The sequence below is a fragment of the Zea mays genome, chromosome 2 (genome assembly GCF_902167145.1).
Source record: "Zea mays cultivar B73 chromosome 2, Zm-B73-REFERENCE-NAM-5.0, whole genome shotgun sequence".
In the NCBI taxonomy this organism is placed as follows: domain Eukaryota; kingdom Viridiplantae; phylum Streptophyta; class Magnoliopsida; order Poales; family Poaceae; genus Zea; species Zea mays.
The window spans coordinates 238616427-238640931 of record NC_050097.1 but is presented as its reverse complement, the minus strand read 5'-3'; the positions used below and the strand labels follow the sequence as shown (position 1 = coordinate 238640931).

General features: G+C 45.1%; 2 protein-coding genes across 3 annotated transcripts; one reads left to right on the top strand and one right to left on the bottom strand.

Moving 5' to 3' along the window:
* The first annotated feature begins 3876 nt into the window (after positions 1 to 3876).
* Positions 3877 to 15544, top strand: LOC100192510 (proline-rich family protein). 2 transcript variants are annotated; one of them, XM_008668867.4, is made up of 9 exons: positions 3877 to 4225; positions 5101 to 5194; positions 6088 to 6173; positions 13368 to 13417; positions 13507 to 13573; positions 13665 to 13746; positions 13883 to 14244; positions 14387 to 14905; positions 15002 to 15544. In XM_008668867.4, the coding sequence occupies exons 1-9, from the start codon at positions 4145 to 4147 to the stop codon at positions 15224 to 15226; spliced, it is 1566 nt and encodes a 521-aa protein (XP_008667089.1). In that variant the 5' UTR covers positions 3877 to 4144; the 3' UTR covers positions 15227 to 15544. The 2 variants fall into 2 exon arrangements, with proteins under 2 accessions (XP_008667089.1, NP_001131202.1); NM_001137730.1 differs by having other exon boundaries at positions 4045 to 4225; positions 14381 to 14905; positions 15002 to 15530.
* A 1056-nt stretch (positions 15545 to 16600) lies between these two features.
* LOC103648226 (DDT domain-containing protein DDR4) lies at positions 16601 to 23238 on the bottom strand. Its single transcript, XM_008672712.4, has 12 exons — positions 22726 to 23238; positions 22461 to 22571; positions 21904 to 21990; positions 21774 to 21811; positions 21607 to 21688; positions 20975 to 21081; positions 20726 to 20903; positions 19874 to 19966; positions 19658 to 19781; positions 18478 to 18520; positions 18190 to 18393; positions 16601 to 18111 (listed from the first exon to the last, which is right to left on the bottom strand). The coding sequence occupies exons 1-12, from the start codon at positions 23167 to 23169 to the stop codon at positions 17343 to 17345; spliced, it is 2280 nt and encodes a 759-aa protein (XP_008670934.1). The 5' UTR covers positions 23170 to 23238; the 3' UTR covers positions 16601 to 17342.
* Positions 23239 to 24505: the final 1267 nt, after the last annotated feature.

Genomic DNA, 24505 nt, shown 5'->3' with positions numbered 1-24505 from the left:
ATGTGCGCCTCGCCACCCTTCTTCTTGTAATACTTTTTCTTCTCCATCTTCTTCTTCCCCTTCTTGTCGTCGTCCCTGTCACTATCACTTGTATATGGACATTTAGCGATAAAATGACCGGACTTACCACACCGGTAGCACACCCTTTTGGAGCGGGGCTTGTAGTTCTTCCCCCTCCTTTGCTTGAGGATTTGACGAAAACTCTTAATGATAAGATCCATCTCCTCGTTGTCGAGCTTGGAGGCGTCGATTGGAAGCCTACTTGGTGTAGACTCCTCCTTCTGTTGTTCCGTTGCTTTGAATGCAACGGGTTGCACCTCGGGTGTAGAGGTGGCGCCTTGCTCCAAGTTGACAATGTGTTTAGAGTCTTTGACCATAAGTTCAAAGCTCACAAACTTGCCAATCACCTCCTCGGGAGACATCTGTTTATATATAGGATCCCCACGTATTAATTGAACTTGAGTAGGATTACAAAAAACAAGGGATCTTAGAATAACCTTGACCATCCCATGGTCATCCCACTTTGTGCTCCCGAGGTTGCGCACTTGATTAACCATGGTCTTGAGCCGGTTGTACATGGCTTGCGGCTCTTCTCCTTTGTTGAGAACGAATCGAACGAGCTCTCCCTCGATCGTCTCCTGCTTGGTGATCTTGGTCACCTCGTCCCCTTCATGCGCCGTTTTGAGGACGTCCCAAATTTCTTTGGCATTCTTTAATCCTTGCACCTTGTTATACTTCTCTCGACATAAAGATGCAAGGATTATAGAAGTTGCTTGGGAGTTAAAGTGCCTGATTTGGGCGGCCTCGTCCGAGTCATAGTCCTCGTCCCCCACCTGTGGTGCCTGCGCTTGAAATTCAACAATGTCCCATATGCTTTCGTGGAGTGAGGTTAGATGATGCCTCATTTTATCACTCCACATACAATAATATTCACCATCAAAATATGGTGGTTTTCCTAAGGGAATGGAAAGTAGAGGAGCGTGCTTGGAAATACGGGGATAGCGTAGGGGCATCTACTATACTTCTTGCACTCATGACGCTTAGAAGTAGTGGACGACTCAGTGCCGGATGTGGAGGGTGTTGAAGAGTCGGTCTCGTAGTAGACCACCCTCTTCATTTTCTCCTTCTTCTTGTCACCCCTCTGATGTGACTTGATGGAGGAAGAGGATTCTTCCTTGTTCTTGTTGTCGGACTCCCTTGATGGAGTCTTTCTCGAGCCCGTGGGCTTGTCGCCGGTCACGATGTCGCTCTTGGCATGATCTCTAGATATCACTTCGAGTTTGTTAGACTCTTAATGAAGCACTGGCTTTGATACCAATTGAAAGTCGCCTAGAGGGGGGGGGGTGAATAGGCGAAACCTGAAATTTATGAACTTAAACACACACTAAGGTCGAGGTTAGCGTTAGAATTAAATCCGAGGCGGAATACTGTTTCTCTTGCCACGAGTTGCTCAAATGATGCGGATAACGTTTGGGAGAAAACTCAAATCAATATTGGCAAGAAAATTTTAGAGAGAGAAAAGAGAGCAAACAAATCAAATGGAAATCAACACAAGTGGACACGATGATTTGTTTTACCGAGGTTTAGTTCCAAAGAACATAATCCCCGTTGAGGAGGCCACAAAGGCCGAGTCTATTTCAACCTTTTCCCTCTCTCTCAAATGGTCACTTAGATCGAGTGAGCCTTCTCCTTAATCAATCGAGTCACTAAGACCCCGCAAGGATCACCACACACTTAGGTGTCTCTTGCTAGCTTTACAAAGCACTTAAGAATAAGAGTGGGAAGGAGAGAAGGCAACCCAAGCAACAAGAGCGCAAATGAACAAAAAAACTCTCTCTCTCTCTCTCAAGTCACTAAGTGGTTGAGTTGATTTTGGGACTTGGAGAGGATTTGATATTTGGAATTGTGTCTTGGAGTGAATGTTATTGCTCTTGTATTGAATGAGGATCTCATAAAACTTGGATACTTTGAATGGAGGTGGTTGGGGGGTATTTGTAGCCCTCAACCACTTCCTAGCCGTTGGTTGACTTTGCTGGCGATGGGCACACCGGACAGTCCGGTGGCGCACCAGACAGTCACTGTTCACTGTCCGGTGCTCGCCACGTCAGCGCGCCCGTTGGGGTTTGGAGTTGTTGACTGTTGGAACCCTTTGTCCTTTTTTTTGTATTGAACAGTCTGGTGCCACACCGAACATATCCGGTGACCTCTAACTTCTGCGCTCTGACTTCTGCCGCGCACTGTTTGCCACTGTCCACTTTTGCAGTCGACCGTTGACACGCAGTAGTCGTTGCTCCGCTGGCTCACCGGACAGTCCGGTGCACACCGGACAGTCCGGTGAATTATAGCGGAGGGTGCCCATAGATTTCCCGAGAGTGGCCTGTTCGTTTGGTCGAGGGCTTGGTGCACCGGACACTGTCCGGTGCGCCACTTGGCAGCACACTTTTATGTCTTGCTCCCAATTTTGATTGTGTCCACAACTGAATTTCTTTCTTGGTTTGTGTTGAGGCTTATGCACCTGAGATAAATGATATCCAGACAAACTAGTTAGTCCATGTGGTTTGTGTTGGACGCCAACCACCAAAATCGATTATAGGAAATGATTAAGTCCATTTCCCTTTCACCTTGTTTGGGACAACTTGAGCTCCAGAATTTTTGGTGGAGTTGGTGGAGGAGATCATTAGATGCTCCAGAAAATTATGGAGCTGTAGTTGTAAGCCTTTAGAAGACTTGTAGATAAATCATTTTATTTATTATTTAGATTAAAATATCTTTAAAACTATTTAAATTTATATTATAAACTACAACTCCATAGTTGATTTGGAATATGGAGCCATCCTAAACACCCTACAATAACGATGTTTGCGCTTTTCACGATATTTTGGTGGGTCGGTGGGGCGGAGGTTGATATAGACTATGTTTAGGAGAGCTTTACTTCAAGAATTCTAAGTCTATTTCAGCTTCTTCTCTCCAAACAGGTCTAATTCCACGAACTCTAGCTTCAAAAAGCTGAAACTAGAGTTCAATTGCATGAAATTTTTAAGCTCCTGAAAGGATGCTTTAAAAACACTGTTTTTATACCACCTCATGAAGTTGCACTAAAATTACCCGCCATGACATTGGTTACATGACCTACCAATTCATGTCTCTTTTTCACCCGTTAATCATCAAGGATAATTAAGGAAACTCATACAAATTAATTGTATTATAGAAGCTGAAGTTTATGTACAAGCCAAACATTCTTTTACACCACCTTACCAATCGTCCAATCTGTTAAGTTGTTTTACGATGAAGCTAGAAAATCGAAACTATAATTTTTGAAACGGAGACCTCTCAAACAGGGCCATAATAACCTTTGTTGGTGGTAGGGAGGGCAACGGGGATTTCCCTGTCGAGGAATGACTCCCCATCCCGTCCCCGCGGGGAGGAAAATTCCCCGTCCCCGTCCCCGCGAACACTTACGGGGGAGCTTTTTCTCCCATCCTCGTACCCATCGGGGAATTTATCTCCATGGGGAACCCCACGGGGAATCTGTCCCCACTAGAAGTACAATATTTAAAGATAAATTTAAATTAATTGTATACAAATTTAACAAACAATTTTGAAAACTACAAGAGACATCTACTTTAGAGTTTAGTTTGTTATTTTATAATATGTCATACATTGAGTTTTACTATAATTCTAACAAATAATTTGACTAACTTGGATAAAAAAAGTTTTGTGGGGCGGGTACACGGGGAATGAGAACGAGTGGTTCCCCGTCCTCATCCCCGCGAATCCGACGGGAATTAAATTTCTCCCGTTTAGATCTTCGCGGGGATTAAATTATTCGCATACACGTTCTCTAATAGGAGAATTCTCCGCGGGGAATCGGAGATCGGGTCACCGTTGCCGTCTCTAGTTGGTGGGCTGGGCTGGATTTACCGGGTGAGAGAGGCGTTTTGTTTGGGCCTTGATTAACCGGGTGTCCGAGTCGATGCGACCGGTCTAGTTATGTAGCCAGAGTCCTGATCCCATCGCGGTGGATTCCACGCTGGACGCATCCTCCTGACCTCCACGCTCGGGTCGGGCGCGTGAACCCCTCGCCGCCGTCGCAGCCGCAGTTCCATCGCCGGAGGGTGAGAGGGACGAGGAAGAGGAGGGCAAGATGAAGACGACCAAGGGGGGCAAGGCGATGAACCCCACCGACGCCTTCCGCAAGGAGCAGCGGAAGAAGGAGCTCAAGCGGGTGAGTGTCTGTCAAACCCTAGGGTTTCCTCGCTTCCCGCGACGCCTGTCGGTTCGGTCCTGGGGTTACATTAGCTTATTAGTCACGACGATGGCGCTGGTGCCTTGACTCGTTAGGCTTCGTTCTGGTTATCCGGGGTTGGAGTGGTGACGGTAGCTGCGTAGATTGGTTCATCTGATTATGACAATCTCAACGAAATTTGTCTGTTTTATTGTCTGTTACTGTGGACTCAAGCGTTATCATCCAGTAATTCGATATGGGAAAAGTCATATCCCATCCAACCATGTTGATTTGTTGAATTGAAGATTTTGAATGTGGTACAAGAACCAGATAAATAACCATACCTAGTGACTAGTGCTAGTGTTTTGGCAGCTTGACTGGAACTGTGTTGTTCTGATATGTATTTTTTGTTCATTGTTGTCGGTTTATTTTAGGAGGATTTTGGGCTATATCTTAAGTGTTATAAGAGAAGTCTATTAGTGACTGTTAGATTTGGTTTGTTCTTGTGGTTAGGTAAATGTCACATTCAACAATATTTATGATGACAATACAAAAACATGTGCCTGTGTAGAAACTTCTGGTATGATATGCTCTCCAAATGGCATCAGTATTTCCTCGAAAGATGTTGTGCCTAGAATACAGAAGGGTGGTTGGAGTTTTATAGGTTTTGTCTTTTGAAAACAAAAGTTCTGTGGCATATTTTCTGTTGGTAGAACGTGTATATATGTGTACAAGTAACAAATTCATGTTGGTTGACACGTGGCACTAGGGGATCAAACTAGTTTAGCAAAGTGAACAAGCTAATTGCCTGCAATTGTTGTGTGCTTTTTTAAATTCAGTTTCTCAACTTTTGACACCTATCTTGTATCTTCCAGAACAAAAAGGAAAGGAAGAAGGTGCGGGAAGTTGGTATTTTGAAAAAGGATCCAGACGCTATACGAGAGCAGATTGAGAAATTGGAGAAGATGAGTAAGTAAATTAGCTTCATTTGGAAAAACTAATTGAAAAGTGATCTTTGTAAAAAATATATAGTCACTTTCATGAACCTTTAGTTCTGTATGCATATATCAAGAGATCATATTACTTGTTCTGTCTTTGTTATGACAACAGAGTTCATTTGACATGTAGCCATAGCATTATTTGCACATTATTCGTCAACATTTGCTATACATTCATACACTACTAGTTTTTTCCTAACTTAGTTTGAATGCAAATTTCTATTGATTTTACTCATGCAGTTGGCTAATTATCTTTCTGGTCTGGTGTTTCTTGTATGCCTTATTGAAACAACTATATTTCTAAGGCATCTTAAAACATCATAGAGTATTAGCATGGAATTACCACATATGTATGTACTGACCTCATGAAACATTATATTTTGCAGCATTTTGCCTCTTTGAATTGCTAGCTACTTTGGCTCTGTTTTGTACATGATGTTTCATTTCACTTTCTAGTTTCACATGAGCTTTGTTTCTAGGGGCCTTGATAGTCTACTCTTGATCTTGGTCGTCACCAGGCTTATGACCAACATTCATTTTAACATAGCTGCATAGGAAATCTAATGTTTTGTTCTTGAGCATTCTAATCAGTACGACTATAAGGCTCGGCTAGAATAATTTATATTTATGTTGATCATTAGGCAAGATTTTTTGTTTGGAATTCATCATGAGTACTTTGTTTTTGAATTATAACTCCGTGCCTCAGTGTAGTTGCACTAGTAAATTTGCAGTGTTGTTGCTTTTCTTTTATATTTTCAAACATCTGCGTGCATGTGAGGACTTTGGAAGTGTAGCAGTGATGATTACTTCTGTCTGTTCGAGGGCTTGCCAATCTTGAAATCCTTTTTTCTTTTGTTGATGCAGAGGCTGATGGTGCTCTCGACAAGGCTAGGAAGCATAAGAAAAGACAGCTTGAGGATACATACAATCTTATTGTTAAGAAACGAAAGGTATTTTGGTTTCAGAAGTCCAGACTCCATCCATACTCTAGACTCTGCATTTTTTTAATATTTGATGTCTTTCAACCTATCCTACTCGTAACAATGTAATAATTCGTAAACTGTTCCCTTTTCATAAATGTTTTATCTGCTTGGATACGTTTTCGGGCAGTGCCACGGCAATTAGCTGTGCAATGTAATGTAGGTGTTCTGTTTTTTTAAAAAAAATTATGGCACGACATTTTTGTTCCATACAATTTTCTATTTAAGTTTACCATGATATAGGAAAGTGGTATCTTGAATTATTTTAGTAAAATACACTCTTTTGCTAGTGAACCATGATAAGGATTTTGTTCCACATTATGCTTTCAGTGATCATGACATTTATCTTTACCGAATGTTTTGGACTGACAATATTGGGTGATTTGGAACTTGAAGGAATTTTTTTTTCTCGAACACGCAGGAGATCTGCGTATCATTCCATTAATAGATAGATAGAAGAAGGTACAACACACGCACACACACACGCCGCACACAACATACCAACAGACGCACCACACCCATCACAAGACACAACATACCAACCAACGCAACACCACCACCACACTTAACCACTCTGGACATGATACAAGACTATCCCCCCGGATCAAGCATAAACGCAAGAGTTGAAAGCAGGTTCAACCCTTTCGCCCCGGCACTACACCACATCCTGAGCTCATCGCCAGCGAGGGTGAGAGTATTCGCAAGGCTCGGCGACCGCCCATTGAACACACAGTCGTTGCGATGACGCCAAAGGCTCCAAGCGCCAAGGATAACTATAGAATTGAAACCTGATTGGAGATCACGGGGAAGCTTCTCCACAGCCCTGCTCCACCAGTCATCTAGGCTGCAAAAAGCGTTGTCCGGTGAAAGATTAGGCAATCCAGACCTGCTCAACAAGAAGTACCAGAACTGTCTTGCAAAGACGCAAGAGATGAGAAGATGTTGTATTGTTTCCTCTTCTTGGTCACAAAGAGGACACGCACTGGGATGGGGAAGTCCTCTTTTAGCAAGACGGTCCGCGGTCCAGCATCTATTGTGCAAGACAAGCCAAAGAAAGAATCTGCACTTTGGAGGTGCCCAAGTCTCCCAAACACGCTCAAATGCACCAATAGACTGAACCTAGAAATAACATATCATATGCCGACTTTGCAGAGTATTGACCTGTCGGGGAAAATTTCCAGATATGCTTGTCTGGCACACCATCACTAAGGGAGAAATCTGCAATGACTTCACTAAGAGTTAAAAAATCAGAAAGGACAGCCCAAGTGATGGTGCCTCTCAGGTCCCGAATCCAAGCCATCTCCACGATACCTTCTGCCACCGTTCTCCTATTGGCAATCCTGGCTGGGACGAGGGCGAAAATATGAGGGGTAAGGTCCTCAACACTCAGCCCCATCAACCATCTGTCCCTCCAAAACAAGGTGTTACGACCATCACCAACTTCAGTAGTCAAAGCTGTAGAGAGAATAGATTTCAGAGTGCTGGAACTCTGGAGAGGTAAGTCAGCCCAAGACTTCGAGGGATCTGTTTTTTCCAACCACAACCATCTAACTCGAAGGGCCCAATTCAGCCTTTGCAAATCTGAGATGCCAAGCCCACCAAGCTCCTTTGGGCGTGTCACTTTGCCCCAAGCAACTAAGCAGTGGCCACCGAGCACATCCTTTCGACCTTTCCAAATAAAGCCACGTCTAATCTTGTCAATAGCTTTGATAGCCCACTTAGGTAAATCCAAAGCCATGGCGTGATATATAACTGTTGCCGTGAGCACATGCTGCACCTGGATAGCTCTGCCAGCACGAGACATCAAGTCGGCCCTCCAATTAGGTAAGAGGTCCGCAAGCCTATCGATAAGTGGCTGCAGCTGCTCCTTGGTTAACTTCCTGAGAGAAAGAGGTAGCCCGAGATATTTAAGAGGGAACATTTCAACTTTGCAAGGAAAAATCTGAGTTACTATTTCCATGTCAACCGGAGAGCAGTGAATGGGGGCCATACTGCTTTTCTGAACATTGGTTTTTAGCCCCGAGGCGTCCCCAAACAGCTCCAATATCCTGGTTACCAAGTACAGATCACTAGCAGCCGGTCTCAAGAATATCACCACATCATCAGCATAGAGCGATATTCGGTGCTGAATGGAGCGTGTTGAGAGGGGTTGGAGCATGCCCTCATCAGCAGCTTTAACAATTAGGCCATTGAGAACATCCATAACGATGATGAAAAGAAGAGGGGACAATGAGTCCCCCTGCCGCAGGCCCCTCTTGTGTTGAATGTATTCCCCAGGCATTCCATTAAGCATAATTTGGGTAGAAGAGGTCATAAGCAGCCCACTAATCACATCTCTCCATATGGGGCCGAATCCAACTTTTTCCAACACTTCAAGAAGGAAGGACCAAGATACCGAATCGAAGGCCTTGGAAATGTCCAGCTTGAGAAGAACTCTGGGCTGTTTTTGAGCGTGCAGCAATCTTGCAGTCTGCTGAACTAACATGAAATTGTCTTGGATGAATCTGCCCTTGATAAACACACTTTGGTTCTTAGAAATCAACTTGTCCATATAACCACTAAGTCTGTTTGCCATGACCTTCGTGATTAACTTTGCGAAGCTATGGATCAAGCTAATAGGCCGAAAGTCCTTGGCAAGGATGGCATCCTCTTTCTTAGGTAACAGAGTGATGAAGGCTGTGTTGAGATATCTGAAATTCCGAAAATCCTTGTTCCAAACAGTCAAGATAGCAGCCATAATATCTTTTTTGATGATTGACCAGCAAGCCTTATAGAAACGGCCTGTGAACCCATCAGGTCCCGGGGCTTTGTCCGGAGGGAGCTGTTTGATGGTATTCCACACCTCCTCCTCAGAGAATTGTTGTTCGAGCCCATGAAGGTCAATGTGCTGCAGTCCTATGGTGTCAAGGTTGACAGATCTGGACCTTTGCTGCCCTGTACCAATTAAATCAGAATAAAAGGACCGAAACACCTCAGCCTTATCACTATGACTGGTCACAAGCTGCTCTCCGTCATGAATTTTGGCTATGAAATTTTTCCTTTTCCGATAACGAGACCAAGAGTAGAAGAGCTTTGTATTAGCATCACCATCTTTGAGCCAGGCAATTCTTGATCTAGTCCTAGCCATCGAGCGGATCAAGGAGGCAAGAGCCAGAGAGCATTTCTTCAAGCGCCCAAGCAGCCATGTCTCCAAAACATTAAGAATTCTGCTCTCTTTTGCCACTTCAAGCTGCAGCAAAATTTCTCGGGCAAGCTCAAGTTGCAGTTTGAAATTCCCAACCTTTCTGTCACTCCAGCTTTGCAGCCCTTTTGTAGTCGCTTTGAATTTTAGGGAAAGGGTCTTGAGGGGACAAGAGGACTGCTGAACAGAACCCCAAGCATTAGTAACCGCTTCCAGAAAGCCATCAAATCTGGGCCAAAAGGATTCAAAATGAAATCTCTGTTTCCCCGTGTGGTTGTCCTTCAATCCCAACAGGAGAGGGCAATGGTCTAAATCCTCTGAAGCTGAGCTTTGCAGCAGATAATTGGGGAATTTTTCCTCCCAATCCGAAGAGCAGAAAACCCGGTCCAGCCTGACTTGCACATTATTAGCGCCAGACCACGTATACTTCCTGCCTAAAAGGTCGATGTCTTTGATGCTTAAATCATTGATGCACCTTCTGAACCTCCCCATCATGGCCCGATTGATATTAAGGTTGTTTTTGTCTTCATCTCTGAAAATGAGATTAAAATCACCCCCAAGGAGCCAAGGCCCGGCGCAAGCAGCTCTGATCTCTCTCAGTTCATTCATAAAGGCAATTTTTCTGTCATGTCCTTGAGGTCCATACACGCAGGTAAGCCACCAAGCCTCGCCGTCAGCAGGGTTGAATTTTACTGAAACATTGAAGGAGTCCACTCGAGAGGCAACAATTCTCCCCAATTTTGCTCTCCAAGTGATCAGCACCCCACCACTAGCCCCAATCGAGGGGAGGCACACAAAATTATTGTCAAAATCAGCGCCCAACATTGACAGAACAGTGCGACGATCACAATTAACCAACTTTGTTTCTTGTAAACAGACTACATCAGCTCTAAATGAATTAACCAAACTCCTTACAGCATCTTGTCTTGCGGCGGAGTTGAGACCGCGGACATTCCAGAATAAGACTAGGGAAGGATCCATAGGAAAACAGTTGTAATAAAAGATGACCGCGGGCTGCAATCAGCAGACCAGAGTGGCTGTCCCAGGGGGAACAGCCTCACCTTCGTCATCCGGCACCACCCATCCAAAGAGATTAGCGAGAGCCTCCACTTGGGCACGAGACAGGGGTGCTTGGAAGAGCTTCTCATATGCATCCAGATTTTGTTGGCTGAGATGTTCACTATCTGACTCCACAAGGATGGACTTCATGATTGTCCTTCTGGCTTTGGGAATATGCTGAATTTGCTCCACTCCCAGCCCCGCAACGCGCCGACTCCGGCGAATCGCGTCCGGAGGGGGATTGGGATGCCTTCGTCGTCGGCCTTCAGTCACTGTCTTCGGAAGTGGAAGAACGGCGCCAACAGCTTTAGAAACCCGACTAAGAAAATTCTGTTGTCCTGGCGACCCATGTGACACCTCATGCGGGGGCGGCCCATGCGGAAGGGGCGACACAGCCACCCCAGCAGTTGGGGCAGGAGGCAAGGCGCCCAGGCTGCTCTCTGCACCCCGGTCACCAGAAGACCAAGGAGGAGGTGCGGCGCCCTCAGGGGTCTTCTGGGCGCGCCACTGCCGCCTGAAGAACGCGATAGGCGGATTCCTGAACTTTGCTTGTTTAGTAGCGGTCTTCAACAACAGTCTGCGTCTCCCTCCGGTGGAATGGCACGTGCTGGAAGCGGCCAACGAGGTCATGGGGATTACTTAATCGCAGCCCCCCTCGCGCCGCAGCAGCACATCCCCAGCCGCCAGACAGAGAGCCCCATCCGGCGCAGGAGCCGGAGGAATCCCTACTCTGCTGCACACCACTGCATCAAGCAGATCACAGGGCTGGCTGCTCCGGGCCTCTGTATCAACCAGAACCCAAGGCTGGCTCAATTCCTTGGGGGAATCCGAGCGCCTCAAAGGTCCCAATCGGTCATGCACCGGCCGCCGCTGATTGTGGGTCATTATGTCGGGGTCTTCAAAGGCTGCAGCATGTTGAGTGGGTGGAGGGTTGTCACCACATCTTCTCCGTGAAGGGGGGTATCAGGTTTGTCCTGATCGCCAGCACCAACTGGCGGCTGTGGAGCGCCAGGTATGAGATTCAAATCAGCAGGGCCCCAACGAATTTGCACCGGATACACCAGAGCCTTCTTCCCTTCAGCAACAGAAGCCTGGTCTGGTTCAGTGATCCAGAGGTCCTTCTTAGATGGGATATGTTCAGGATCACAGCACCAAGCAAGGCATCGAAAGACTTCCAGATTCCTGATTTCCAGCGTGTCGGGCAGAACCTGGGAAATGCAAGCATGGAGGTTGATCAAATGCTGCACCACCGAAGTCTCCCACGCGTGCAACGATAGACCTCTGATCTCAAGTTCCACGAGATGCTTCAAGGAATTACCAACAGCACCCCTGAACCTCGTCCAACGCCTAGAGGAGAGCATGAAGTTTTCTTCTCTGATGATATGGAAGCGATCCACCAGCGTGTCGAGCTGCACTTGGTTGGGTAAGACAGCCAAGAAGCTGGACTGGGAGAACTGACGGAGAACCAATCCTCCCACCTCCATTTCTAGCCGTGGGGCCAAAACCAACGCGATCTCGTCAGCGCTGACGTCTCTAGAGCTAACCACTGTGATCACCCCAGCCGTCTTGAGATTATCTTCCGCAATAGACATCTGAACCGACCAATCAATAACACAAGCAGTCTCATCACTCGCCGGAAGCATCTGCTCGGGAGGAGGTGGAGCCGAAATCTCCAAAGCCGGCTTATCTTCACGCTCCTTGCGCTTCTTCTTCCTCCACCGTTTGCGCCTGGAGCTGGCAGGGCCGCCATTACCCTGTGCGGCCGAGACGCCAAGCATGTTGCCCACCGGGACAGAAGGGACGACCGGAATGACTTCTGGTGGAGCAATACGCTGCCAAACCGGACGACGCCTTGCCGGTCGTTGGACCCTTCCCTCTACCGCCGGTGAAAGCCGCTCCCAGACCGACTTCACAGGTCTAGGACACCCGAGCCTCCTCCACACCGAAGCCTTGGGGCAGGATGAGGACTTGTGGCCAAGCGCAGAACAGAGGAAACACCGAGGTTCGCTGCCGCAGTCTGCAGCCCGGTGATCGCAACCCAAGCAGTTGAAGCAACGCCCAACAAGATCAGCCGGGACCCGGCCCGGGAGCCACGAAGCCTTCAGCCGGCGACTTCTACCCTTCTTGGACTCCACCGTCGTCCATCCATGGTCAGATAATCCTGGAGCTGGGCGGATTGCCGGTGTGGGTTGAGTGGCCTGCTTGGGGCTCCGCCGTTTTGTAGACAGGGGGTGCGGCTGACGGTACACCTTCCCTAGCGCCGAGGACTTTCCAGCTGCCGGGACAGACCCTTGGGCTGCCACGCGGCCGGGCGGCGAAGGGTTCGCTGTTCTCACCAGCACATCCTTGAAGGAAGGCCGGGAGTCGAACGACGTCGCGCCATCCGAAGAAGCCGGACTGAGGTCACCCCACCGAACGGACTTGGAGCGCCCTTTGGTTGCATGGGACACAGGAGGAGACAAGGAGGGGATGGAAGCCGACGCGCCAGGGCTAGAGGAAGCTGCGGCGACAGCAGCCTGGGAGTTGGCCGCCGGCCCCGGAATGGGAACCGGCGCTTGCTGGTGCTGGGGAGGGGAAGGGGCGTCGGGAGCCGAAGGGGCGGGGGCGGGAGAGACGAGAGCCATTCGTAGCCCAGCTGCGTGGCGAGCCCCTTGAAGGAATTTTATTATACATGTGAAGTTATTTGCTCCTAATCTGTTTTGCGCTCATGGTGAAGCTATTGTCGACTAATTACACACTGTTGCATAGTAAAAGTGAATGTTTTATTAACTGTTGGCTTTGAGCTTGGCACAAGTTCTGCGCTGAAATCTATTTTGGTGTTCTATAATTTGTAGGCAACTTCTATGTGGGTGATGTAGTTATAAATTTCTTACTAAGTTTTGTTCAGACATAGCGGTTCATAACTTTCTCATGATCTTTTCCAGGAATATGAACAGAAAATGAAAGAGAAGGGTGAGCAACCGATTATGTTTAGGTGAGGTTTACTGATATATTATGCTTTGATTCTATTAGATTGATATGCTGAATACTTTCTCAGCCAATATGTTTTCTTTTTCCTCGTAGTCATCTTGCACCACCAAAGAGGCGGCCTACAGCAGATGAAGATGATAGAGCTAATCCTAAGCCCGAGGTATGGGTATGGTATGTTGTTAATAAGACGTAGAATTATTTGTAAAGGTTATTGCATATTTGAATAGATACTTATCATGTTTATACTACAGGACTCTGTTTACTATCATCCAACCTTAAATCCATCTGGAGCACCACCACCTGGAAAACCTCCGATGTACAAATCATCTATAGGTTACTATATTCATTTCTCTTTTGCATGTAAATATATTATTTTTTAAAAAAAAATCAAGTTCACATAAAATTATCTCCTTACAGTTAGTAATCATCACACGCCTTTTCTCAGTTCCATTTCTTGGTTGACATGCAGGACCAAGGATCCCACTGCCTTCCTTATCCAGCACTGGGGCCTCATCTTCCATGTCAGAGTCTGAAGCAGGTCCATCTACCCTGCCACCCCCTCCACCACCACCACCATTGCCAGACACCTCAGAGTCCATTGATCCATCTGCCCCTCATTTCCCTTTGCCTCCACTCCCGCCACCGCCCCCACCACCACCTAAACCTAACAGTGACACAGCATTGCCAGGCTTACCTCCTCCTCCTGGTCCACCTCTGAGAGAACCTGTATCCGGTCATACAGTACTTCAGCCGCCACCACCTCCATCGCAGAGGTCTTTAAATCCGCCAGCAGCGTCTAGTGCAAATGAAAGCAAAACGGATTCTGTTCAGGTACCTACTTTGGATCTCTTCTGCATATTTACTAGTGCTTCTAATCCATTTGTTAATGCATCAAACCCTTTTTCCTATTGTTCAAATTTTTGGATACTGGCCTTTGTGACTTGGTCTGATGTAACCTTGTTTGCAGTTGCAGCCCTCAGTTGTCCTGCCTCCACCACCCCCGCCGCCTGGGTTGCCACCAAAATCTAATGACATGGAGGCTGCTGGCACTTCAAAGGACACTCCTGGACTTAAAGAAGATACTGCAGCGAGAGTCTTACCACCGCTGCCTCCACCACCTAGTTTGCCACCTTTACCTCCAAGGCCTCCAATGCAATCTGATATGCTAGCTCCTGGAGTCATGAGATTTCCACCACCTCCGCCACCACCAGATTCAAGGCCATCGCTTATGGCGGCTGGAGTTAACAGGCCCCCTCCACCTCCTCCAGGATTTCCACCGTCTCAAATGCCAATGCCACCGTATGGTGTGCTCCCTGGTCCGCCGCCGATGCTTAGGCCTCCATTTTTGCCAGGACCTCCTATGCAACTAGATGAGTTTGCTGCCTTTGCCCCAAGGCCTCAGTTACCTCAGCAGCCATCATACGTGAAGTCGGCTGCCCCAACAGTTGTGAAGAGACCATTAGCACAGCACACTCCTGAGCTGACGGCTATGGTATGCCATCTGTCATCATATTTTTTGCGTGATCTTTTTTTTCCTTTTTCCAGAGATCCGTAGTAGGATTGCTCATTCTGCCTTGAATCACTACAGGTTCCTGCATCAGTCCGTGTCAAGAGAGAATCTGCTCTCCCCAAGCCAAAACCAAAGGTGCAGCAGCAGCCACAACTATCAACAGTATCCATTTCAAAGCCCTCGGTGACCCTCATAAGAAGCGACGCTCGGCCTCCTTCAGCGGCACCCAAGCCGCCAAGCATCGACGACTCTTACATGGCGTTCTTGGAAGATATGAAGGAGCTAGGGGCACTTGATGGGTAACTCAAGTAGAGCAAATGCCTGATTGCACTTAGCAGCTTAATTCATGGAAACCTGGGCATGGAACCTTTTTTTTTTGCAGCGTGAGAATCAATAGTCTCTGGTCAATCAATCGGAGAAAATCATGCATTAGTTTAATTAAACACTGGGAAAACAATTGTAATCTATCTTTTTCATACTAAAGGCTCTGTGGCCCAACTGTACAAGCTGGAGATATTTGAAACTTGAATATGGCTCTAGCAAAGGACATCTCCCAGCTGCATGTTTCATGGCTGATTTGCAGATAATACCAGTCGTGGGGAAGACTACTGGTGTGCCTTATTTTTGTCTAGAGCGTTTGCAATTGAAAGCCATGGCGAAAATGCTGGGCCCATTTGCTTTGAAAACCATGCCGGAATTGCTGACTTGGGGTCCCATGTAAACTTGTGATATTCACAAATGTCGGCATCGGGTTCTATAATCCTGCGATATAATCCTGCGACAGTACTGGATACGAGTCACGGCTTTTATAAATTTCGTCATTTGTGCATTGAAGTCTAAAATTCACAATTTTTATTTGAGCAGTTGGGAATATCTATTTACAAGCTGTGTAAAATATGATACAAATATGCCTGCAAAGTGACCCCATCTGACCATCTTTGTACGTGAGTCGCACCGAATCTACGAAAGCCTGGGCAGGTTCAGGCCTCCACGTCTTTTGAAGGAATCGTCGACGAATTTGTTCCAGTTGGAACATCATCGTCTTAACGTGTGTATGAGAATATCACTAACAACGAGCAACTTAGGCAGAGTAGCTCGAAAAGCTTCGGTTCACTCTGAAAACCGACTTGTTTGCTACTTAACCAAAACTGAATGAAAGTACAAAAATCAACTTTGGTAGGATCGATCAACTAAACTATATACTACCTCCATTCTGGAATATTTGTCGGCCACTAGTTTATTTTTAAACTAAAATATGATAAATAATTAAAAATATCATGATCAGAATCAGAATTCAGAACGCTGTGCATTGCCGTGAATGATATGGTGGCAAGCTCTGACTCTGACAAGAGAGGCGACCACGGCTGGCTGCGGGAACTACGCCATCACAGGGGCGGATCCAGATCCGATCACAACCTGACCGATCTATTGAATATAATATTTTTTCAATACATTTTGATTTTTTTTCAATACATTTTGATATAAAAATAACAGATATTAATGGAGATATATGGATCACGGGCCGCCACGAATCATCATCGGTTTTGGGTTTGGGGACACTACAACTCAGTCATCAAGCAGGCTTCTTTGTCCAGTAATGAGTAGCCTCCACGAATCATCACTGGGAACATGAAGCGCACCTAGATTCACCAAACATTTGACATAATTTTGCAGTGCTTAATGGAACAGAGCACCTAGATCATTTATCTTGCATAGTTTTGTGACTAACCAAATATGCAGAGAGGATACGGATTTTATGAACCATACAGCAAATTAGCAATCTCCAGTCCAGGCCAGCCACTCTCAGTCAGTGTAATGGACATGTCCATAGGCTACAACATCAGCTCAATACATGCAGCATCTTCTCCATCAAGGACAGCTCAGTGTCAGCTACACAGGTCACAGGTGTGACGGGGGAAAAAATCAGACTGTCAGATTTAGATACAGAACTAATCCTGCTCGGTCTCAAAACCTACAATCTACAAGTGGAAAAGGTCTCGCGAATGCCGACGGACGAACTGCACTGCACTCGGAGTACAGGTTTCCCTCCATGATCTCATTGACATCACCATGCCTAAGACTAAATAAGTGGAGGCAATAAATTTATATCCTACAGACCGGCCTCAACGCAGCATCAGCCTGGCCATAATACAGCTGTGATCGATTGCGACCGTCATGTAGTATACATAATCAAAAGCAAAACTACCCTCCTCATGGCCTCCAAGTATAACATAAGCACCTCCGAGTATGACATAAGCACCGAAGAAGCTCAAAGTCACTTCAAGTGGAACCTCGCTTGTCCTGTTACTGCAAATCAATGAAAACAGCCATAAGCTCAAACCCATCGATCTGCCACCCTTGCTTCGAAGTCAGAAAACTGACCAACAGCACTCAAATGTATCAAAAAAAACTTTATTCCCTAAATGTTGTCTATGTCATCTTTCACTGTCAAGCTTGGGCTCTCATCAAAGCCACCTCCAGGTGCAAGCTCGTTTAGATCTAGGAATGTTCTTCCTACACGTCTACTTTCCGTGCTGGGAGCATCCATCTTCTCTATAGGCGGCTGCTCCTTCTGCTCCTCCTCCTCTGGTTCTACTTTATTTTCTGCCACGGTGTGGTCCTCATCCATTTTATCATTCACATTATTACCATTTTCTTCATCATGACTATCATCCTCTTCTTCCTCTCCCTCTTGACTCGATGTCGAGAGCTCCATATCATTCTCGGCATCAGAGCCAGCTTCAGAATCTGATGCATCAGATTTCTTTGCCTTTCCAGGCCCCGTATCCGAGTCAGAAAAATCATATTGGTGATAGTTAATACGAGGACGAGAAGAACGCTTGCTGCGTCTGAGACCTGTTTGGATTTCATCAACTGACCTCAGCTTGGTACCTCGCCGGCCACGAGTTTCCAATTTTTTATGCCGTTGCGGCTCCTCTAGATCTTCACTGGTACTCAATGAATATTCCTCTTCTTCATCATCATCTTCACCATCTTCTTCCAACCGGAACTCCTCATCCTCTTCAGAAGCGCTTGATGTCTTATTCTGTTTGCGACTTCTCAGATATTCCTCATCATACACTGCTTCTCCCATGATATCGTCGTCACTGTCAAAGTTAGGATCAATATCCGAGACAGCCTCAACAAAGTCCTGTGTGTATCTCTGAGATCTTTTCCTCCTCCGGTTGCTGTGACACAACACAAATGCACATTAGCCACCTGCTACCTTGAGTAGGGTAATGATAAAAACCACATGCTAAGAGTACCTGCGATCAAGTGCCTCATTTTCTTGTTCACCGTCGCTGTCTCGGTCGTCATCTGATTTTGAAGAATTTCCATCATCCGAGTCGTTGGTTGTTGGTGAGGGACCATTATTTAGCTTCCCATTGCTTGCTGCCTCCGCTCTTGGAGGAAGCACCCTTCTATTGGCAGTAGTAGCAACAGGCTCAGCTGAGTTCTCCTCTCTTTTTCTATACAAGAATGTTCAATAGATGATTAAACTATAGTATATTCCTTCTGAATAAAAATTATCAAGAAAGGAATCACTAGCATACTTCGTAATTTTGATGGCTTCATTTATTGAGCGATCATAGTCATCTGCATTGTATGACAAATTCAAACCTTGTAATAACAGATGATGAAATTGACCAAATAATCAAAATTATAAAACTAAAAGGACATATTCCAATGACTACAACCCCAATCCCTGGTCTTGAGTAGAGTTTCGTTTGCTAGAATGTGTGGATTCTTTTGTGTATTCCTGTTTTTGGCCACCGTAAGGGGTGCCTGGCTTAGTACTGGTCCTGCTGGACCTTTTTTTGTACATCTTCTTAATATAATGATGCGCAATTCTCTTGCGTGAGAAAAAAAATTGCATTCTGACACTAGATTTCAGATACCAGCGAAAAATGGTTCAGAACCAGGAAATTTAGGATCATTCCACCATACCTATACAATGTTTGTATCAACTTTCCAAAAAGTTACAACAAAAAGCTTTAATATTCACTTTACGTGTGCTGCTACACATAGCTGAGGATGTGTGTGGCGTTACTGCATTGTATTATACTCTTTTTCTTCTTAACACAATGATCTAATGGTTGAAATCACTTGGATAGAATGATCATAACAGTGTAGGATGGTTTAGATACATGGACACATGGTAGTACTTGAGTCGTACGAAAAGCATTTCCCTTACTATGCAGATAATCCCCGCTAACCTAGTGATGTAGATGATTAGCGGCATTTGACCATAACCAAAATTCAGTTGGATGTTGGGCCAACATAGATTCACTATTAAATATGTACTATGCAGAAGAGCCTAACTTTAAATTGCAGCCTTCTTATTAGAGAAGCACAACCTTTGTTATACTACTAAGAACTGCAAAGGTTACATTACAGTTCGGGTATCAATCTTCCATAAGGATCAAGGACTCAAACTAACAATAACTATGATTAACGTGCTGATAAGGGCATTGATATAACAATGGATTATTAATTAAAAACAGAGGTTGATCAATGATAAAAACTTAGGTGCCATTGTGTTTAACAAGGAAGAAAGATATCAGTGCCAACACCAAGATGCTAAATTAAAAATGCCATCCAATATGAGGCGGATAAAATAAGGCCTAGAATCACATGCCAGTGAAGCATTGATGCTATTTTCCACAGGATAACCCAAGGCAAGACTGAGCAATTTGCCCCCCAAAAAATGCTTAAATCAGTATTTAAGCTTACCAAATGTATAAGTCACGGGCTTTCTATCACGGAGAGAACGGCCGGTGGTAAGTCCATCTGATGTCAAGTAGCTATCAAGAAGGAGAGCTTCTCTCTGTTGCTTTTTGAGCAACCTCTCTTTCTTCTGCATGAATCAGAAACAGTTGATTAATAAGCTCAAAACAATCAATCCTCTGGCAAAACAAATCTATCAGGCTGTGTGTTAGAACTACATACTTTATGGATCTTTTCTATCTCTGGAAGATATTCAATCTTCAGCTTCTTTCCAAGTGAAACCTCTGTCCTGTTCCGACTTGAAAAGAGTTTTTCCTACACAGCAAAGAACATGAAAGTAGCCAATATAAAAAACAGATAAGAATACAAACAACTGACTAACATTCCATACCAGCATTTTCTTCCAAGCACACTATATTCAGTAGCCAACCTATTGTTACTTGATTGAAGCTTACAACTAAAAGTTGATGCACTATTGAGTATTGATACATTATTTAGATGTCGATGGATGGGTTGCATGACATGATTATAACATGGCTGGCATGAACAGTCTTACAAACAAGTGTGTTGTGTAGACAGCGAAACACTTGATGGCACCCTAGGAAATGGTTCCAATAAGTTCAACTATTAATGTACATGTCCATGTGCTACTGCAATGTATTATAAACCAGTCACAACCGCAAAGTTTTCCCTTTTTATCTTGCATATAAATCATGGATTATTAATTAAAACTTAAAAAAATGAAATGGGCATTGATAAGATCTAAGCACGCTGGAAAAAATGCTCTAGTTCAATACAAGAAATAGAAGAAAGGAAAACTCCAGCAAGATAAATACTGGCGTATTTTAGTCAATTATTGTATTTTTCCTCTAAGTTGATTTATTAGTGTTTGTGCAGACTAACTTTAAAATGTGAATTTTGGCTAACACAACAAGGTCTACTTCCACTATTGTTCCTCTATATTGGTCATGTCCAAGATTTCCACTGTAGTAGTAGTAGTAACACAAATTTTGAGCAGAAAACAAATAGCACTCTTTGGGAGCAGATATGAGGAACTCAAAAGTCAAAACTTACTGCCACATCATCAAACTCGTCGAAAGTGGACGCAACAGTTTCCCACTGGTAGGACACGACTGAAATAGCTGAAGATCCTCCTTTTCCCCTAGACCTCTTTCCTGGCTCCTTCTTGACCTGCTCTACTCGTCTAATTTCACGATACAATCTATGCCCGAGAATCTCATCATCTTCATACCTGTTTTGCATGGCCTTGCATGAAAATAAAATAATGGAAATTCTTTACATTCAAGATAAATAAACTAGTACCAGTATGAGATTCCAAGGGAATCCCCTCCAATCCGATCTTTACGAAAGGTAGAAAAGTTCTGTCCATGCTTAAGAGAACTGTCAATGAAGTTCCGAATATCCTCTTGCTGCAAAATAAATTCATAATAAGTTATGTTGCCAAAATTAACTTGCAGCTAATGTCAAATACAAATTTGTCCATGTCCATACACATACCAATCAGCTAATGTCAAACGCACTTAATACACATGCTGTAAAATTTATTCTGATAGAGACGCTTTTTCTAGCGACATCCTCTCCAAACACAGGTTTGTAACACAGGCACTAGCCAGCAAATATTGTTGAAATTCCAATAAATGAAGCATGGAGGAATTTATCTAATCTGTAGGCTAAACTGTTAAATAATTTTGAAACAATGCAAGCGTATGGATATTGATCATACTGATATTTACCCATTATATGGAAATAAGCTTTCCGAAAAACTGAACTGGTGACACTGGGAGGCTGAGACTCAATTGAAATTGATATAAACAATTATGACTGTAGTAGGCTTCAAGAAATGAGGCAAGAGTATACAGATGGAAAAGGCTAAGTGTCCATTTTGTCAAAGTTCTTTTGGTTCACCGTTACATTAAAATAAAATCAGCACATACCTCAACACGGATATCACATATCGCTTTCAAGATTAGTAAACGAATAGCTGGTTCTATAGTTTTGTACGTCTCAATTTCAGTTCTGCAAGATGGAACGATTGGAAAACTTGTCAATTTGAAGTTGCAGTACAAGGTTTACTCAAGAATATCCTGTGTGCAGGACTAACCCATGAGATGCAACAATTGGCAGATCACCTTCTGCAACCTGTAGTTTAGATCCTTATTAGGTCCAACCGAATGGAATACTGTTATTCATACTTATCTAAAATTGTTTGCAACATGGGATATATTGCATACCCAATGCCACCAATCCTTCAGCTTTCTGCACAGGACAGTCACCCAGGTTCCACGTCCCATAGCCATGCGAGTTACAGGAGGAATTGACTGCAGGTATGATAAAAAAAAACATGAGAATCAAGGACAGTGTTGGCATGGCAAAAATGTACCATATAAAACTGTCTAAGGGTATCTAATCGCAGCTAGTATGTATGATCAGTAACAAAAATGCAATTTTGGGCCATGAATCTATCGAGCAAGTGACAAAATCACCAAACAAGAATAATGGTGCATGATGCTAATATTGCAGGTGTGCAGTAAAGCATAAAAAACAGCAGCAAGCTTCTATAAACTGAAGGCAGCACAGCATCCCATTCCAAACTTGGTAACACAATACAGGCAAACCTAGAAAATGAAAAAAAATGGTAATTGCAAAAAAAACTTAAAGCGTTTTGGTATCTGTTCATGAAGCAATTAACAGCATGCAGCAAAAAAACATACACCTCTTCCACACACACATACACAGCGACATCGAAGAAGGGGAAAACAAGCTCAAGTTGAACAACCAAGGAGCCCACCTTTAGCAGTGGCATATGCACATCATCTAGAATCTCGTTGGGAGTGATAAGCGCCACCTCGAGCTCCTCAGCCGTGAAATCACCAGTGATGTTCAGCAGAGGCCGGAACACCTGCGCCCACCAAAAACAGCGGAACGGCGGCGTCAAACTCAGACACCTATCTGTCAGCTCCTAACCACGGGACAGAAGCCAAGACCCCCGGAGCTCCAGGGCACGGCGACAGTCGAGCGCCGGAGCGCGAGAGTGGGAAGGGCATAGCACGCACGTGGAGGAAGTTGAGGACGGAGCCGAGCTCCCACATGCAGCGGAGCCGCCAGCGGGGCAGCTCCGCGGGCGCCTCGGGCTCCGACACGAGCGGCGTGACCACGCGGCATTGCGGCGTCTCGTCCGCGCCGCCCGCCGCCGCGGCACGGCGGCGCGGACGCTCGGGCGGCGGCGGCGGAGGAGGAGGTTTGGGCTTGTTGTTGCAAGCACGCGGAAGGCGCGTCTTCCGCGGGGTCGGCTGCTCCACGGCCGCCGCCGCCGCCGCCACCTCCCCCGGCACCTCCTCCTCCTCCTCCCGCTTCTCCGGGGAAGCGGGCGAGGCGCCTCCACTTCCGCCGTCGGCGTCGGGCATGGGGCGATCAGATGGGAGATCTGCGTCGGGGGTAGGGTTAGGGTTTGGGTGGGAGGGGGAGACGGGGGCCGAGGAGGCGGAGGTGGAAGCCATGGGAGGGAGCGGAGGAGGTGAGAAGGGTAAAAATGGGATTCCGCGTCGTAGAGGTGAGAGGAGAGGGGCAGGATGGGAAAAGGCGACCCGGGGAGGCCGTGGCGTCAAGCCGTCAACGAACGTGAGGCGTTGGAGTCGGGCTGGGTCTCGTTCTCGTCTCTCGTGGCTGGCGTGTCCGTCAGGTTTGTTAGTTGGCCCGTTTGGGGGATAGTTGGGTGCTTATCACGAGCGGTTTTTTTTGGTCGACCGGTAGACTAGCCTTGTTGGCAGTTGCACGCAGCAGTTGGTTTTGAAAATTTAAATTTCGAAGGACTGTGTGTTGTTGAGCACGAATGCTAAGCAGCTTTGTTAATCAATCTGTAGATACCATACTGTTTTTTAAGTCTCTGAACAATAGTGCAATGGCTAAATTTGAATCGTCCGTGCCTAAGAAAACTGAAGAGAAAGAGTATTCTAGTCCCTTCAGTCCCGCATGTTTACTTGCTTAGTAAAGATATAAAGTGAATTCTCACATGTTCTATTTGGATTCTTTTATTTTGTATAAGTGAAATAATTAAATGTGTGGGTGTTGTTATAGTCGTTGATTGTTTGGGTAAGGTGATCTCCAGCGGTCTCTATTTTGTTCATCATTTCAAACTCTACTCTTTAAACATTACATCTATGGTGCAAAATATAGTGTTTTCACTGCTCATATGCATGCTATTGCTAGAGATGACCTAATGATGCAAAGTGAATACTTTAACGGCCTATTTGAATTCTTTTATTTTATATAGGTGGAATATTTTAAAATATGTGAGTGCTATTGAATGCTTGATTCTGGATCGTTCGGGCATGTATTGTTTAGAAAAGATGCAAAGTGAATGCTTTTATGGCATGTTTGAATTTTTTTATTCTGTATACGTGGAATATGCTCTAGACTAGGTTATTTGGTTTTGAAATTTGACATGTTATGACTTTTCAAAGTTTAGATATAAGTCTCTATTAAATTCATGTGAGTGAGAGATAGAAATAGGTGTGTTGATCTTTATGTTTTTTTCCTGCGGTTTATACCATGCTCTTCAGCTTGCTCACATACAACAGTAGTGTAGCACACAAGTATATCCCCTATGTGATCGAAAACAACATACAAGTACATTAGACATAATGGCCATCCATGTTAACTTGATGGAAATTATGATTATCGAAATGAATTTCAATTTCAAAGATCAAAAAGGGTTTTAGTGATTCATCAAACATACTCTTTTAAGTAAGATTCTAGATGAACATAACTCAAAAATTCTAACTCCGCCACTGGCTAACCGATGTGGCTCGTTGTGCTCGTGTGGGGAAGGTCCAA